At 43.8% G+C, this 15,499-nt stretch overlaps 1 protein-coding gene across 1 annotated transcript in view; it reads right to left on the bottom strand.

Moving 5' to 3' along the window:
- ATP2B3 (ATPase plasma membrane Ca2+ transporting 3) overlaps positions 1 to 15,499 on the bottom strand; it is a 633,319-nt gene that overhangs the window by 64,816 nt on the left and 553,004 nt on the right. The window contains exons 15-16 of the mRNA XM_078664571.1: positions 7,021 to 7,108; positions 1,113 to 1,219 (exon numbers count right to left, since the gene is read on the bottom strand). Of these exons, the coding sequence (XP_078520697.1) occupies positions 1,113 to 1,219; positions 7,021 to 7,108 (195 nt within the window). The remainder of the gene's footprint in view (positions 1 to 1,112; positions 1,220 to 7,020; positions 7,109 to 15,499) is intronic.

The raw sequence follows: 15,499 nt of genomic DNA, 5'->3' as shown, positions 1-15,499 counted from the left end.
CTATCTCAGATTAGTTCTGTGAATCGGCCCCTATATAGCTAGAACCTTAACTTGAGTTCTATATTCGACTGTTAACCAGTCTAGTTGCTGTAACAGTGGGGAAGTATGGGTTTTGTAACTGGTTAAGCTGCTGTGTTTTGAATGATTTGCGTCCAATTTAACTCTTCGGCTGGGAGCCCTGCATATAACAAGTTGGCACAGTCCAGCCTTCAGCAAATCAGTGACTCAACTGCAGATTTAACCCCTCCGACGCTCATGACGAGCTGAGCTCGTCATGAGCCACGGTGCTCGTGCGCTCATGAGGAACCGAGCTCGTCATGACCGTTAGAACGCTCAGGTGCGGGGCTGATTCCCCTGCTGTGCTGGGCGTTCTAAGGAACGGGCGTGGTCATGACGAGCTCAGCTCGTCATGAGCACACAAGAAATGTGGCTCATGAAGAGCCGAGCCAAGGGGTTAAGGGCGTCCCTAGAAAGTTATGACCCTACTTATTAACCTTTTTCATTAGGTAAATGACTACTGAGAAGTTTGTAACTGCACAGAAAGTTTGCAATCAATACTAACTCCCAGACTCTTTACAGCAGCCTTGCAGCTAGGTACTGTTCCCTCTCTGCTGGCCAAAACTTCTTTATCTAGCGGTCCTCGGCACAGCACCTCAGGTTTGTCCACATGAACTCTTAAGAAGGTAAGACCCATCCAATTCCATGTGTATCACATATTTTGGACTACAATTTGTTCAAGGAGATTGACTATTGACTTTGAACAAGATATGCAAGTCATCTGCATGCATCTAGAGTGTACATCCTTTTGAGGCAAGACTCAGGTAGCTAAGTGTGCATGAAACCATTGTTGCACACTAGTAACTTTTATTTCACCAGCCCTGAACCTTTCTCAACTCAGAATCTTAAAATATACTCTGCCAATAAAGTAGATCCCATGCTGGGAAATTTGATCAGGGGGTAAGTAACTCTTTTCTTTGCAATGTATCCAACACAAGAAGCAACACCAGAGTTTCATGGATTCCATCTCCTCTGCAGATTCACAACCACTTACTTTTTCAAGTATGAACTCTACAAGAAGACTTTGAAGACCCACAAGCCCTTTGTTTGTTTACCATAGCAAAGCCGACATCCGCCTTCTTCAGTGCAGGACCATCGTTGGTTCCATCCCCCGTCACAGCCACCACTTGCCGCTGGTCCCCGATTGTGCTGTCGATGATTCCTGCAACACAGACATAAGAAGGCACTGTTACCGAGGAGCTATGCGCAGCAGTCGCCTGGATAGACCTAGTGTTACTAAGACAGAGAGGCCGCTATGGGCCATAAGGGCCCCGGCACAATGCAGACAAGCAAGGTTTCTACCCAAGGACTTCTCATCACCTGGAAGGCAGCACCTTGAGATTTTAGTTTTTTGCTTAGAGTTCTACATTTTGCAATCCCTTACATTTATTATTAGTGTATCCAGATGTCTAATTTAGGGTCACTTTAGAGTTTGAATCATGAGGGACACTTGAATGAGAACGTTCAGGAAACTTGGATTTGAAGTTCAGGAACTGGGGAAGGGATCATTGCAGCATCTGAGGCTTGAAACTTCCAGCTGGTAAAATGTCAACATTTTATTCTGGGCCTTTGGGATCGTGTGTTTGCATTTGAATAGAAAACTTTTTCACCCACTGAAAGAGCAAGACCACAGACAGAGCAGGGCATGTTCGGAACATTGTTTCACATGTTATTCGCATTTATAATTCAGACACAAAAAAATACATTTAATCTGCTGAAGCGATGAGAGATTTACACCGGTAAACACATGGGACTTTCCTTAGTGGGGGAAGAAGGGAAGCACGAGGGTAGCCCCATTAACCACTCCTGACTGGCAGGTACATGCAACACATCCCTGGCACATGTGAACAGCACCCAAAGCATACTGCCATGGTATGCATGCTATTACTAGCAGCACGCTGCTATCTTTTAGCGGACTCTGGACTACACTAGAAACATCCACGTATGCCCTAGAGGTGCCCCGGCATTTGATGGCATCATTCAATCAATCAGGGAACTGTAAGAGCACTACTCACCTGTGACGGTATCAAGGCGCTAGGGGGTGGGGGGGAGGTCATCAGTCCGCTCAGTCGAAGAGCAAGGTCTTGACAGCCTTCCTGAAGGCGTTCAGGTAGGGGGCGCGTCTGATGTCGATAGGGAGCTCGTTCCAGGTCTTGGCCGCGATGTAGGAGAAGGCTCTTCCTCCTGTTCTGGCTCTGTGGATGCGTGGGGTTTCTGCTAAGGGGAGGCTGGTGGATTGGAGGTTTCTTTTGGGTACGTGGAGGAAGATTCTCTTGTTGAGGTATTTGAGTCCGGTGTTGTGAAGTCATTTGTAAGCGTTGGTGAGCATCTTGAACGAGAATCTCTTCTTGATGGGGAGCCATTGGAGGGTCCCCAGGTGTTGGCTGATGTGCTCGTATCGAGGGATGCTGAGGACCAGTCTGGCTGCGGTGTTTTGTATTGTCTGGAGCTTGCGAAGTAAAGACTTGTTGATACCGGCGTAGAGGGCATTTCCATAGTCCAGTCTGCTGGTTATAAGTGCGTGGGTGACTGTCTTCCTTGGCACGGGGGGATCCATTTGAAGGAATTACAGAGGATGCGAGGGTGTTGAAGTAGCTGGAGTTGACGACGTTGACCTGTCGGTTCACGGAGAGGGAGGAGTTAATTACGATGCTGAGGTTTCTGGCAGGGTCCGTGGAGTTCGGGGGGCTGCCGAGGGTGGTGGGCCACCAGGTGTTGTTCCATGCTAATGGGATGTTTCCGAGGACGAGTACTTCTGTCTTCTCTGAGTTGAGCTTTAGGCAGCTGTTGCTCATCCAGGATGCGACCTCCTGCATTCCTTCCTGGAAATTGAGTCTGGTATTGGTGGGGTGCTTGGTGAGGGAGAGGATGAGCTGGGTGTCGTCGGCATAGGAAACTATGCTGAGGTCGTACTGTCTGGTGATGGCGGCTATAGGGGGCCATGTAGATGTTGAAGAGGGCTGGGCTAAGCGATGATCCCTGGGGTACTCCGCAGTACTAACAAACTACCATGTTATGTATGTTATTACTAGCAGCACGCTGCAATGTTGTAGCAGACTCTGTACTATACGAGAAACATTCACATATGTTCTAGTGGTGCCCTGGCAATTGATGGTATCATTTCTAGCATACTGCCATGCTATGCTTGGTATTACTAGCAGCACACTGCTATGTTTAGCGGACTCTGGAATATATGAGAAATATTCACATATGTTCTAGTGGTGCCCCGGCATTCTATGGCATCAGCTCTAGCATACTGCCATGCTATGCTTGTTATTACTAGCAGCACACTACTATGTTTACCGAACTCTGAACTATACGGGGAATATTCATATATTTTCTAGAGGTGCCCCAGCATTTGATAACATCAATACTAGCATACTGCCATGCTATGCATGTTATTACTAGCAGCATGCTGCAATGTCTTAGAGGACTGCAGACTATATGAGAAACAGTCACATATGTCCTAGAGGTGCTCTGGCATTTGATGGCATACATTCTGATGGTTTTTTATTTTCTGACACGGAGCATTTGGTGGGCGGTTAGCCGCTACAGGAACAGCGAAGGACGTTATGCCCTGGAATAATATTTACACCTGATGGTATTTCTACTGGCACAAGATTTTCTATTTCGCTCGTGACAGTCTGCCACATGGTGGCGCTGTCTGGCTAATTTAGAGATGACCACAACAACAGTTACTTATTAATTCAATATACATTGAAAATGACTATTAACTGCCGCCCAAGCCATTCCTATAGCTTTAGAAGTCTGGATTAGTCTGAATTGTCACAGTTGTAGGGTGTGATGGTTAGTAATTGTGTTGTTACTGTCATTGGCAGCGCTGGCAGGGGCAGTGTGTGGTGCACGCAGCAGTGACATCCTGACGAGAGCCCTGAAACTTATTGTTTTCAAAATTAGGCACTGGATGAAACACCACATGGAACTCTGATATGGGGATGCTATGGGCCTTCTGTGGGAAAAGACTGCATCAAGGAGTGCACAGGGTGGCAGCGAACACAGGCAGACGTCAAAGGACTGCCTTTTATTATGTTTTGTTGAAGTATTATTCAGCCCAGACCAGGCCCAGGGGCATCAAAGTGCTGGACAGTAGTTACAGTGGTAGCATGAAATCCATCCTGTTGTTTCCAATGCTCGTCTCTCCACCGACTCTACCTCTGATATGACCCAGTGATACACTAGCATCTCATTTATATCATCCTGTAACGCACTTTTCTAAACAAATATTAAAAAACTATTCCAAATGGCTAAGCAATAACTCAGGCCCCCACTGCTGTTTCCATTTTGTCCTGCGGGTTCTTATACAAGATTGATTGATTAAACAAACCTTGGCCTTTCGTGAGAGTTTTCTGACTAATTCCGAACTCTAATCTCCAAGGGAATAAAGGCGATTTAGAAATTTTCTATCTGGGCATAGGATAGAGGACATCTAAGGTACACTGAGAGGGCTTAAGGAATGAATATGTCATCCAGTTCCAGCCCCTGACCATAAATGCAATATGTAGAACAAATGTTGCAGCTCTCGGTTTGAGGGATTTTTGGACAAATCTAGATCTTCTTCTGAAGGGAACGCAATGTTTGTTGAGGCTCTGTGCTGGGAATGGCCTGAGAGGCTAGGTGGGGAAATGTCTGGACACAAATCCCCCTGAAACAGAATTTATTTTGACTGGAAACATTCCCCTATACATCTTAAACTTTTTGTAAAATGGATAAATTGGGGAACTGCCAGTTGAAACATTTACTGTCAGATCCCTCTCTTCTCTCGGCCCAGCTCTGTTCAATATCTACATGGAACACCTCTCAGGCATCATCATAGGCCACAGATTCAACATCATATCCTACGCCGACGACACACAGTTCATCCTATCCCTGACGTCAACGTCAACACCACGAGAAACAACTTCATGTGCTGCGTGACCAGTGTGGTGGACTGGATAAAATAAAACTACCTGACACTAAACACAGACAAAACAGAAGTACCGATCTTGGGAAACAAAATCTCACCCTGGGGTGACTCCTGGTGGACAGCGGAACTAAGGCCCACGCCAATCCCATCAGAACAAGCCAGAAACCTAAAACTCTTCCTGGACAATAAACTCTCCATGGCACCTCAGGTAAACACCATCATCACCTCTTGAGTCCACATCCTACGAATGCTACGTAAGATCTTCAAGTGGCTACCCCAAACCTCCAGATGCACCGTCACTTGAGCCCTCATTACAAGGAGGATGGGCTATGGCAATGCATTCTACACCGGACACCCAACCCACCTTACACAGAGACTCCAGACCGTTCAGAATGCCCTCGCCGCCACACCCTCATCTCACCTTACCTCAGAGAGCTCCACCAGACCCCATCCAGAAACGCTGCCTATTCAAAATGCTCACCCACGCATTCAAGGCCCTCGACAACAATAGACCTGCCTACCTCAACCAAAGCCTTCACTTCTATCAACCCAACTGCGCTCTACATACCCCACACATCCACAGAAGCTGAGCTGCAGGTCACACCTTTTCCTACCTCATCCCCAGGACCTGGAACGACCTTCCCAAATGATCAGGACCTCCTCTTCACGACTCGACTTACGTAGGCCTGGGCAGTAAATTCCGTTCTGCTCGCGGAATTTGCGAAATTTGGGTAATTTTGCATTCCGCAGAGAACGCGGAATTGCCCAAAATTCCACGATCCGTGGCTTCGCGAAATTTTTTGCTTGTTTGCACGTTCACAATGCGTGTTTGCAAGATATTTCACCCGAAGCATGCAAACAGGAAAAAAGCATTGCGAACGGGCGGAACAAGCAATTACGCGTGTTCGCTGAACTTTTGCGTGCTCGCAGAGATTTTTTACCATTTCGCTGAGCTTTGCGTAGCGCGACAACGCAAATTCTGCCCACTCCTAGACGTATGTAAGAATCTAAAACCTGGCTCTTCAACTAACCCGTAGATCTCTTTCGGATAACCCATACCTACTCTCGCTTGACCTACACACCTGTTCTAGCGCTAGGATACCCTCACGGGTGACAAGTGCACTCAACAAAACTCCGTAACATACATAACATATCATACCAGAACAATTACAAGTTAGGTGCAGCTCAGTGCGAAGAAACCTGGCGGTCATACTGAACTATTCTGGCTGGTATTTCCACACCTAACTGTGCTGATTACAAGTTAATACCGACAGAAGGGAGAATAACTGGACAGACCCATTTTCTTCTGGATGGAAAAGCATGCAGAATAACACTAGGAAGTACCACCTGCTGGTGGCAGATGGCAAACGTGAGTGGGGGGCAGTTCAGGTTTGGGGAGAGTGACAAGGGAAGAGTGGACCTCCTGGCGGGAATATTAGTTACTGCCCAGGGGCATAAGATGGGGTTAGGTGCAGCTATTTGCTGAGGCTTGACACGTTTTGCAGCTCTAACTGAAAGCAATTTTACCGTACAGATTTTCTGGCCAATAAAATCAGATGCAGTGGTCCTGCCCCTCAGGTACTTAAAATTAAGGAAAGTGGTGTCCCACCCATATTCATGTGTATCGTATTTCTTTTAGAATACAACGTCCACTGGTTTCTTTTTTTTTAATGCAAATAAACTTTTTTTTTGTCTTTGACTGATGCACTAAAGGATTCATGTACAGGTGAAGCCAATATAAGGGAGCAGCGATACCCTCTGACTGTTGTCACCAAATGGTCTCCTTCGGGTTTAGTGGTACGAGAGGTGTGGAGTGGATGTGTTTGAAAGGTGGAAGACGGACAGAAAGGATGAGTTTGGCAATGGCAGACATGCAAGTGACATCACAGATGCTGCTGTTGTAGAGAGACCTTTCCAAACTAGAACTTTATGATAGGAACTTCCTCCTTTTTTGTGTGGCTTGGTCTTTACTTAATTCCATTTGGTAACAGGTCACACAACCTCTCACAGGCCACTCACTCTCAGTGTCCAGTCCTTACCTTTCACCAGGGTGTGTTTGTCCGAGGGCGAGGACCGCGCCAGCACCCGCAGCTTCGGCCACACCTTATCCAATCGCTCCTGCTCAACCTGAGGGAAGGTGGATAGCGCAAGGTTATTTACTCAGACCATCCCTAGCATGAGACATCCTAAAGTGACTGATCACAGACAGTGAAATGCTGGGCTCGGTGACATATCAGACATGACACAAAAAGGACACAGGCTTGGCCAAGAAAGTCCCACGTAGGGGTTCAGTTTGAGTCAAAGTCCTCCTGCAGCGTTGGGGGCGACCACACTCTGGGGAACCCTGGACAACGAGTATTATCATAACACACATGCCCAAAAGCCAGAATGTTTACCGCTACTTTGCCAGTGTTTACCACTGTGCTCCCAGCTGTTGTTGGGGCAGATGTTTTGTAAAACCTTAGTGAGAGGAAAGAGTCTGTATCAGGAAGCTCTGGTATCTAGTTCTTGGTGTACCTGGGGGCATGTTCTTAAACATCACCCAAGACAAACTCAATAGAACATCAGATATGACTCTAGCTGTTAAAAAGGTTACCTTATCACAGTTGTCTCTCTTAAAAAAAGGAATCTGATTTAATTTATCAGGGTGGGAAATCAATATAATTTTTTAACTATAATCTGGGAAAAATAGGAAAAGCATGTCCTCTCTGTGCTCAACTGCTGCCAACTACCTTTCCCCAACTGATCTGTCTCCTGGTTTCCACTCTAAAATCTACCAACACAGTTCTGTCTCAATTCTGGAACTGATTTCAAAACCCTGTGTGAAAGTACATGTAACTTCTCTCTGTAGCAAGTTATTTACTCCATTGCACCTCAGTATTAGTAACCGTATATGTCAAACTGAATGGATTTATTATTCAATCAAATATGGATGTGTTTTTATAATAGCTTGAAGCCTCTTGTAACACTGAACATATTTGCAAACTTTCATGGATCAAGTCTGGAAGCCATGAGGCTCAGGGTTATACCTTCTACTCTTAACAGAGTTTCCTCGTTTTCAAAACCTGGCAAGGGAAGCAAGATTTTGTGGGAATAATATGGCTCGTACATATATATTACCAAGTGGCATCCGCCACTAGGTAGTTCTAGCTAGGTCAGTCGTTCCACAGGAAAAACCTTTTTTGTATCGCTAATAATTTTGCCACTGTTTGACAGATCTCCACTAAACTTCTAAAAAAATTGCTACTTATGGACTAGTTTGGGCATGGAAAGTTTTGGGGTGATCCATCAGGTGGTGACCGACAAAAAGGGAAAGGTCCAAAAGGGAAAGGTCCAGAAACAGAAAATAGCCATGCTTGTTCCATAGACTTCTTTAAGATCCACACCAAATTTGGCAGGAAGCTAGATCCCGGTCCCCAGATTGTGCTTTATGTAGGTTGGTGTAAATCGGTCCAGTAGTTTTTGAGAATTCAAGGTTAAAAAATAATTGCATATATAGACAGTTGGATCCGCAAGAGGCTTGAGAGACTCTCACGGGAGCACCAATTTCAAAATAGAGAGTTCTGATTGGCCCAAGCAGCTTCATTTCCCTTGGGCCATCGGCTCCAGTGGGGGCCCTTTTCCTCAGCCCTTGCTTGACGAATCAACTAAAAACTCTCCACACAGCAACTTAAGTGAGTGCCAGACTAGTTTTGAAAATGTTGTGAAAATCATCAAATGGAGCCAAAGTTATTAGTAAAACAAAAAATGTGTTTTCTATGGAAACTAGGTCCTTGCTATAACAATGTACTGGCAAACCAATCGATATATATTACCTACTGGCGGTCGCCAGTAGGTATATATAGTTACGACCTAGCTACCGTAGGAAATCCGCAACATTCTATTGGGAATAACTTTGGCGCCGGTTGAGGAATTTGCGTGTAATTTTCCAAAATTTAGGCCAGCTCCGCTCTGCTTCTTCCCTGGAAGTTTCGGGGGGATTCGTCATGCGGGGGCCGAGAAAAAAGGGGGGTCCTAAAACATGTTTTCCCCATGTTAATTTCCATAGGACGAATAGACAAGGCTACAGCCCGAACCGCTGAATGGAATTACACCAAACTTTGCAAAATTGGAGGGACTGGTACGCAAAAGTGCCTTTTCTATATTTGGTGAAAATTGCTCCAGTGGTTTTTATGAAAATTAACTTCAAAAACACATATATATCTATATAAGCTTACTGTAAGCTTACTGTACTCTTTACCTTCCCGAGTACGAGCTGCATTCTGATTGGCTGCCAATGTCTGTCAACACTCCAAAACAGAAATTGTTGGCAGCCATCTTGTACCTCGGTAGACTGAGGCACAGGAAAGCTGAAAAACAAATGTGTAGAACTCAAAAAGGGTGCAGGGTAGAAGCACCCTGACCCCCTAGGCCTGCTCAGGGGGTCCCACAAGGACCCCCAAGGCAACAAAAAAAAGAAAATTGTTTTCAATTCAAATTCTTCATGCAAGAAGTGTTGGCAGCCATCTTGGGACCAATCTACATGATAGCACCTCATTAAAAAGGATTGCAGTTAATAGAAGGTTTTAGGACTTTAGTTACATTATAAATCATTTGTTGATGGTACCATACTCATTTTAGGAATTGTGGTGTGTTCTAAGGTGATTTTACCATGTGAAAAAGCCTTCTGCTGGGATATCATGAATCATGTTTGAAAGAAAACTATTATCTCATGCTTTTCCCACAGTGGTTTGGAAGGGGATCTATAAGCTAAACTGAAAGCATATTTTCTGTAAATTCAAATTATCTTTCTCAGTCATGTGAGAATGAAGTCTGACATTCTCAGTAAAACATGTAAATCCAACAAGGACAGAGACTGTCAGTTGATTCCTTTGTGTTCTACTGCAGCTTCCCAGAGTGTTCTAAAGAACAACTAGAGCGCTAACAGTCCTACTTATTACAAAGGTATGGCACACCTGAAGCCATCTTGATTGGAATAAAGTGGTAACTCTTAAAACATTTAATTTAAAAAGGAACAAAATGAGGGGGTATATTTTGCCATAGAAAGTATGATTAGTGCTGCAGAAAGAAAAATTAGGGCACATTTTGAGTGACTTCTCAAATCCTCTTCTATTTCATTAAAAAATTCTGACATGCAGTCTCCCAAGATTGCCACCAGAGACAAAAGAGCCCAAATGTAGCCCAAATATCACCCAGATGTAGCCCAAGTATAGCCCAATGACAGAATGTTCCAGAGTGTTCTAAAGAACAACTATAGCGCTAACAGTCTTACTTATGACAAAAGTATGGTACACCAGAAGCCATCTTGATTGGAATGAAGTGGTAAGTCTGAAAACATTTAATTTAAAAAGGAACACAATGAGGGGGTTAATTTTGCCATAGAAAGTATGATTAGTGCTGCAGAAAGAAAAATTAGGGCACATTTTGAGTGACTTCTCAAATCCTCTTCTATTTCATTAAAAGAATTCTGACATGCAGACTGAAACATGCACTTTGAATACCAGCAGCAGACTTCCCTGGTGAGCAGTAGCTTTACTACAGTGATATAATGAGCAACTAGAGTGCTAACATTCAGAATTTATGGCAAATGTGTGACACATCTGAATGCCTTCTTGATGGAACCAAAGTAAACAAGCATTGAAAATGCAATATATCTCGCCCTCGTTTAAGTTAAAGCCGTTCTGTTTGTAATGAGGTGGCTTTTTAGCTTTGCTTTTAATAGTGTTTTTCAAACTTTCATGTAAATAACATGCATATGTATGCATATATGTATATGTATGCATGCATTTATATTTGTATTTATATAGATATGCAGATTATATATGTTTATATATGTATGTATATATATATACACATACATATATATAAATGCATATATATGCATATATATATGTGTATATGTGTGCGTGTAGGTAGACAGAGGCACAAGAAAGCAGAAAAACAAACGTGAATATTATTATTATTATTATTATTATTTATTTTTATAGAGCGCGTAGTCACCCTGAGGTATCCCAGCGCTAACAGACCCTATCTCCTAAGTTCAGTGAGACAGGGGAGAAACGAAGGGGGAAGGGGGGGCAGACGAGCTGGGTTACGGGCGAGCATGATTCATTGGGGAAAAAGGTGAGTCTTGAGCCGCTTCCTGAAGCGAAGGTATTGTAGTTCGAGTCGCAGGTCGCGGGGGAGTGAGTTCCAGAGACGTGCAGTATGGACTGAGAAACGTCTTCCTCCTGAGCGGACTTTCTTTAACACAAAAAGTGGCAGGGTAGATACACCCTGACCCCCTAGGCCTGCCCAGGTGGTCCCACAAGGACAAAAAAGGCCCATATTTAAAAAAAAAAAAACCTGGTCTGTTTTTTTAAAAATTACCCACCGGGGGGACCAAATCGCGGCGGCATAGTGATAAAGAAGTGTGGGGGGTCCACAATCCCCCCCACACTGCCCCGGGGACCGCCGCCCCTGGGGTAAAGCAACGCAGCCCCTTGGCGCATACTGGAGTCTCCTGGTGGGCTACTTGGCCCCCAGGGACCCCCAGTATGCAAGGGGAATTAGTTCCTATTCTGCAAACACGCCTGGGGTTGCGCTGCAGAGAGGTGTAAAAAAGGGTGTGGCCTCATTACACCTCTCTGCAATGCAGCCCCCTGGCGCATACTGCAGGTTCCGGTGGGCTAGTTGGCCCCCAGGGACCCGCAGTATGCAAGGGGAATTAGTTCCTCCTCTGCAAACACGCCCGGGGGCTGCGTTGCAGAGAGGTGTAAAAAAGGGTGTGGCTCATTACACTTCTCTGTAATGCAGCTCCCTGGCTTATACTGGAGGCTCCTGGTGGGCTAGTTGCCCCCCAGGGAGCCCCAGTATGCAAGGGGAATTAGTTCCTCCTCTGCAAACGCGCCAGGGGTTGCGCTGCAGAACGTTGTAAAAAGGGGGCGTGCCCTCTGATCACCTGCCTGCAAAAATTTAGTAAATCAGTATAAAAAAAATACCAATTAATACATTTAAAAATTGTCATTTAAAAAACCTTCGAAATTCAATGAAAAAACCATAGGTTTCAGGCCTTATATAGTTAGGAATTAGCATTTAAAAAACCTTGCAAATTCACTTAAAAAACCATAGGTTTCAGGCCTTATATAGTTAGGAATTAGCATTTAAAAAACCTTGCAAATTCACTGAAAAAACCATAGGTTTCAGGCCTTATATAGTTAGGAATTAGCATTTAAAAAACTTTGCAAATTCACTAAAAAAACATAGGTTTCAGGCCTTATATAGTTAGGAATTAGCATTTAAAAAACCTTGCAAATTCACTGAAAAAACCATAGGTTTCAGGCCTTATATAGTTAGGAATTAGCATTTAAAAAACCTTTGAAATTCACTGAAAAAACCATAGGTTTCAGGCCTTATATAATTAGGAATTAGCTTTTAAAAAACCTTTGAAATTCACTCAAAAAACTATAAGTTTTAGGGGTGTTATAGTTAGCTGGACATTTCACTCATACAAAACCATTGAAATTGCTCCTATATAGTTAGTTGTACTAACTATATTTCGCGCACCCGCAATCTGATGTCACATATTAGATCATTCATGACATGGTCAGTGACATCACTGATGACATCTCAAATGACATCACTGATGACATCACTGATGACATCATCCACGTGACAATCACATACACCTTTTCATACATTATTACAATTTTTCATCACTCTTTGTAAAATACAGAGTATCATGTTTGAATCCATTGTCACAGCAATACAAGTATCTAAAAATCCACTCAGTGATTCATAGATGTATACACACATCTAATCACTTACCTGTAGATTCACTCATACATGCTGTCAATGAACAATAGAAAACTATCAAAAATACTTATACACCTATATCGACATTAAACAACAGCACACATCCTATTCACATATGAAGTCATCCTACTCACTTATGCAAACAATGGATCATACTTACATATTTACTTAGCAAAACACTTATACAAACACCACTTCTTCTATTCATTTAGATAGTAAGTCATACTTAGTGAATTATAAAATCATTATTACAAGTATAAATGTATCCATACAGTCACTCACACAATCATTGAGTCTTATGTATACTTACTTATATACAACAACTGACACATACACTGCCTTTTATTTTTCTAGTTTGTTGGACATGTACCATTGAGAAATATATTTGCTCATCACCACACCTATAAAGAGATTCCCTCACCCAAACTGTTAGAACATGTAGTTTTAACTTCATATATCTACTGAATAAACTATTCACACATCTTTGGACAGTCACACACCCTCCACCGAACCACACACACTTTCACACTCCCATACAAATACTCAGTTAACTAATCAATAACTAATATAGACTTTCACATAGCTAGTAACCAACTGTAGAATCAGTTTACACAACAACTGACAAAGTGATACAGATATTCACACAGTTTAGTCACTATCCACTATATTTAGTGAGACATTATAAATTGGTCAAGTAAACAGTCAATTACACTGCTACTAAATCCTCCATCCAAATATTTATTTATATATATCCACTCATTCTTCAATGCAAATTGCTATATATATAATGCATATTTAAATAACGAAGCAAACCACATTCACTGGATGATGTCATCAGTGATGTCATCAGTGATGTCATTTGAGATGTCATATGTATGAATATTAGGGTGAAAGGCATATAAATCAGTTCAATTTTTATGTATTTTAGCTTTTGCCTTCAAGTGTCTATTTTCTAGCAAGAGCTCCAGGCAGCTCAATAACAACTCACTTAATGTACACCCCCTGCAAGGAGCAGTCATTCTCCTGTTTTACTGCTCATAATATTCCTACAGATGTTCAAAATGTACCTGTCCTTGTCTGACCCCAAAGAGCTTTCTCCAACTATATCAATACCTGTGATGTGCCAACAAATGCATTATCTATACTACTATAATAAAGTAGAAACTTTCAGGCTTTGAGGCGGGTAAACTCGGGAACCACTGCGCCAATCTACACACCCGATACACCGTTGAAATCGGCAGGGTGTGTAGATGGTTATAGGCTATATAAATGTCAAAATTAACCGTTATTTACAAGCTTTATATTTTTTTTAAAAGTAGTCCCCCCCAAAGTAGCGCCGGCCGCGACGTGCGTGCTCACATCAGCACGGAACATTTTGCAGGTAGTACTGTCCCATGACTCAAGCCAGGCGGGGGTCGGGCCAGGCGGGGAACGGAGCGGGCGGGGGCACGGGCTGCTGGGCAATGCTCCCGGACAAGGAAAAGTTACAAAAAAAAGGGAGGCAGAAGGTAACATGGAAATTAGTTAATTGGTTAGAGTTAATAATATTGGCATTTAATGAAGTGACGTGAAGCAGTCGCGCTCTATGGCACAGGAAATACTTTCTTGCTGTTGTTAATCACCTTTCTGGATGATAAAGCAACATTCAAATCGAAACTAAAAGTACCGGTCGCTTTCTGGACTTTTCACTAGAGCGGTTTTTCGCGGAAACAAACTGCAACCGGCGTTTATTTCTGATATAGCCTTCATGGAGACACGGAGGCTGCGGAGCTCCGGACCACATGTCAGGCTGAGCTGAACCGTACCCCAGGGAATGAGGAATACCGCAGGTACTGTGCGCCTCGGGCTGCCCTTTCAGAGGGGAAGGGAGGGCACTCCAGGGCCTTCGGCGTGTTCAGATCACAGCTCACACTTTTGATGATATGCTAATGTGTGCTTCCCACCTAATCCCAACACAATCCAGGTGTATGTCTTGGAATATGCCGTTACTCAGACACCTCCAAATCTCCTTCTCTCAATTACCAAATATTTAATTCCTTTCAGACGTGGACAATGAGCAAGAAACAAAGGCAGCTGTTTTTCTTCCCCCCATTAGATTAAGAAAGAACAGCAACACTCCCATTGACACTCGCATCTACTGAATCAAAGGTTTTTATTTTCTTTATATCAAATGATTATATTATAGAAATGCTGGCAATGCAGTATTTTATGTTCTCGACACTTTCTCTTCGGCACCTCTCTAATTAAATGATCTCATCCATATTCGAAAATACTGTTTGTAAAACAGCCAGTCACGATGAGGGAGATTTGGCACCCAGCAGTAAAAACCTTAGGATGTGCAGTTGTGGAAAATATATTGTTGTGCTATGCTCCCATAGAGCTGAGGGGTGATAACTGTGAACAAAAGACGTGTACTCTAAATTAGCATTTTAGTGTCAGTTATTGTCTGGTTTTCCCAGAAGTACTGTGCTCAATTTATTGCATATGGGACCCCAACCCCAAAGAAAACCTATACTTGTGTGGTACCAACAGACGCAAGAGCCCCAGTGTGTTGGACCCGGCCTCGTGGCGTGGTCCTACCCCTCCCGCACGGCGGGCCCGAGACGGCATCGGCCCTCCGTCGACCCGCTGTCGACCCCCCTGAACCGGAACCATCGACGAGAGCAGCCCCCCTGGCAACCCACGGCCCCCCCCCTGGGACCTCGGCGGACCCTGCTCGCCAAC

The sequence above is a fragment of the Lissotriton helveticus genome, chromosome 10 (assembly GCF_964261635.1).
Source record: "Lissotriton helveticus chromosome 10, aLisHel1.1, whole genome shotgun sequence".
NCBI classification, from domain to species: domain Eukaryota; kingdom Metazoa; phylum Chordata; class Amphibia; order Caudata; family Salamandridae; genus Lissotriton; species Lissotriton helveticus.
Note: the sequence above shows the minus strand (reverse complement) of the source record. Positions and strands in the feature narration are given on the sequence as shown.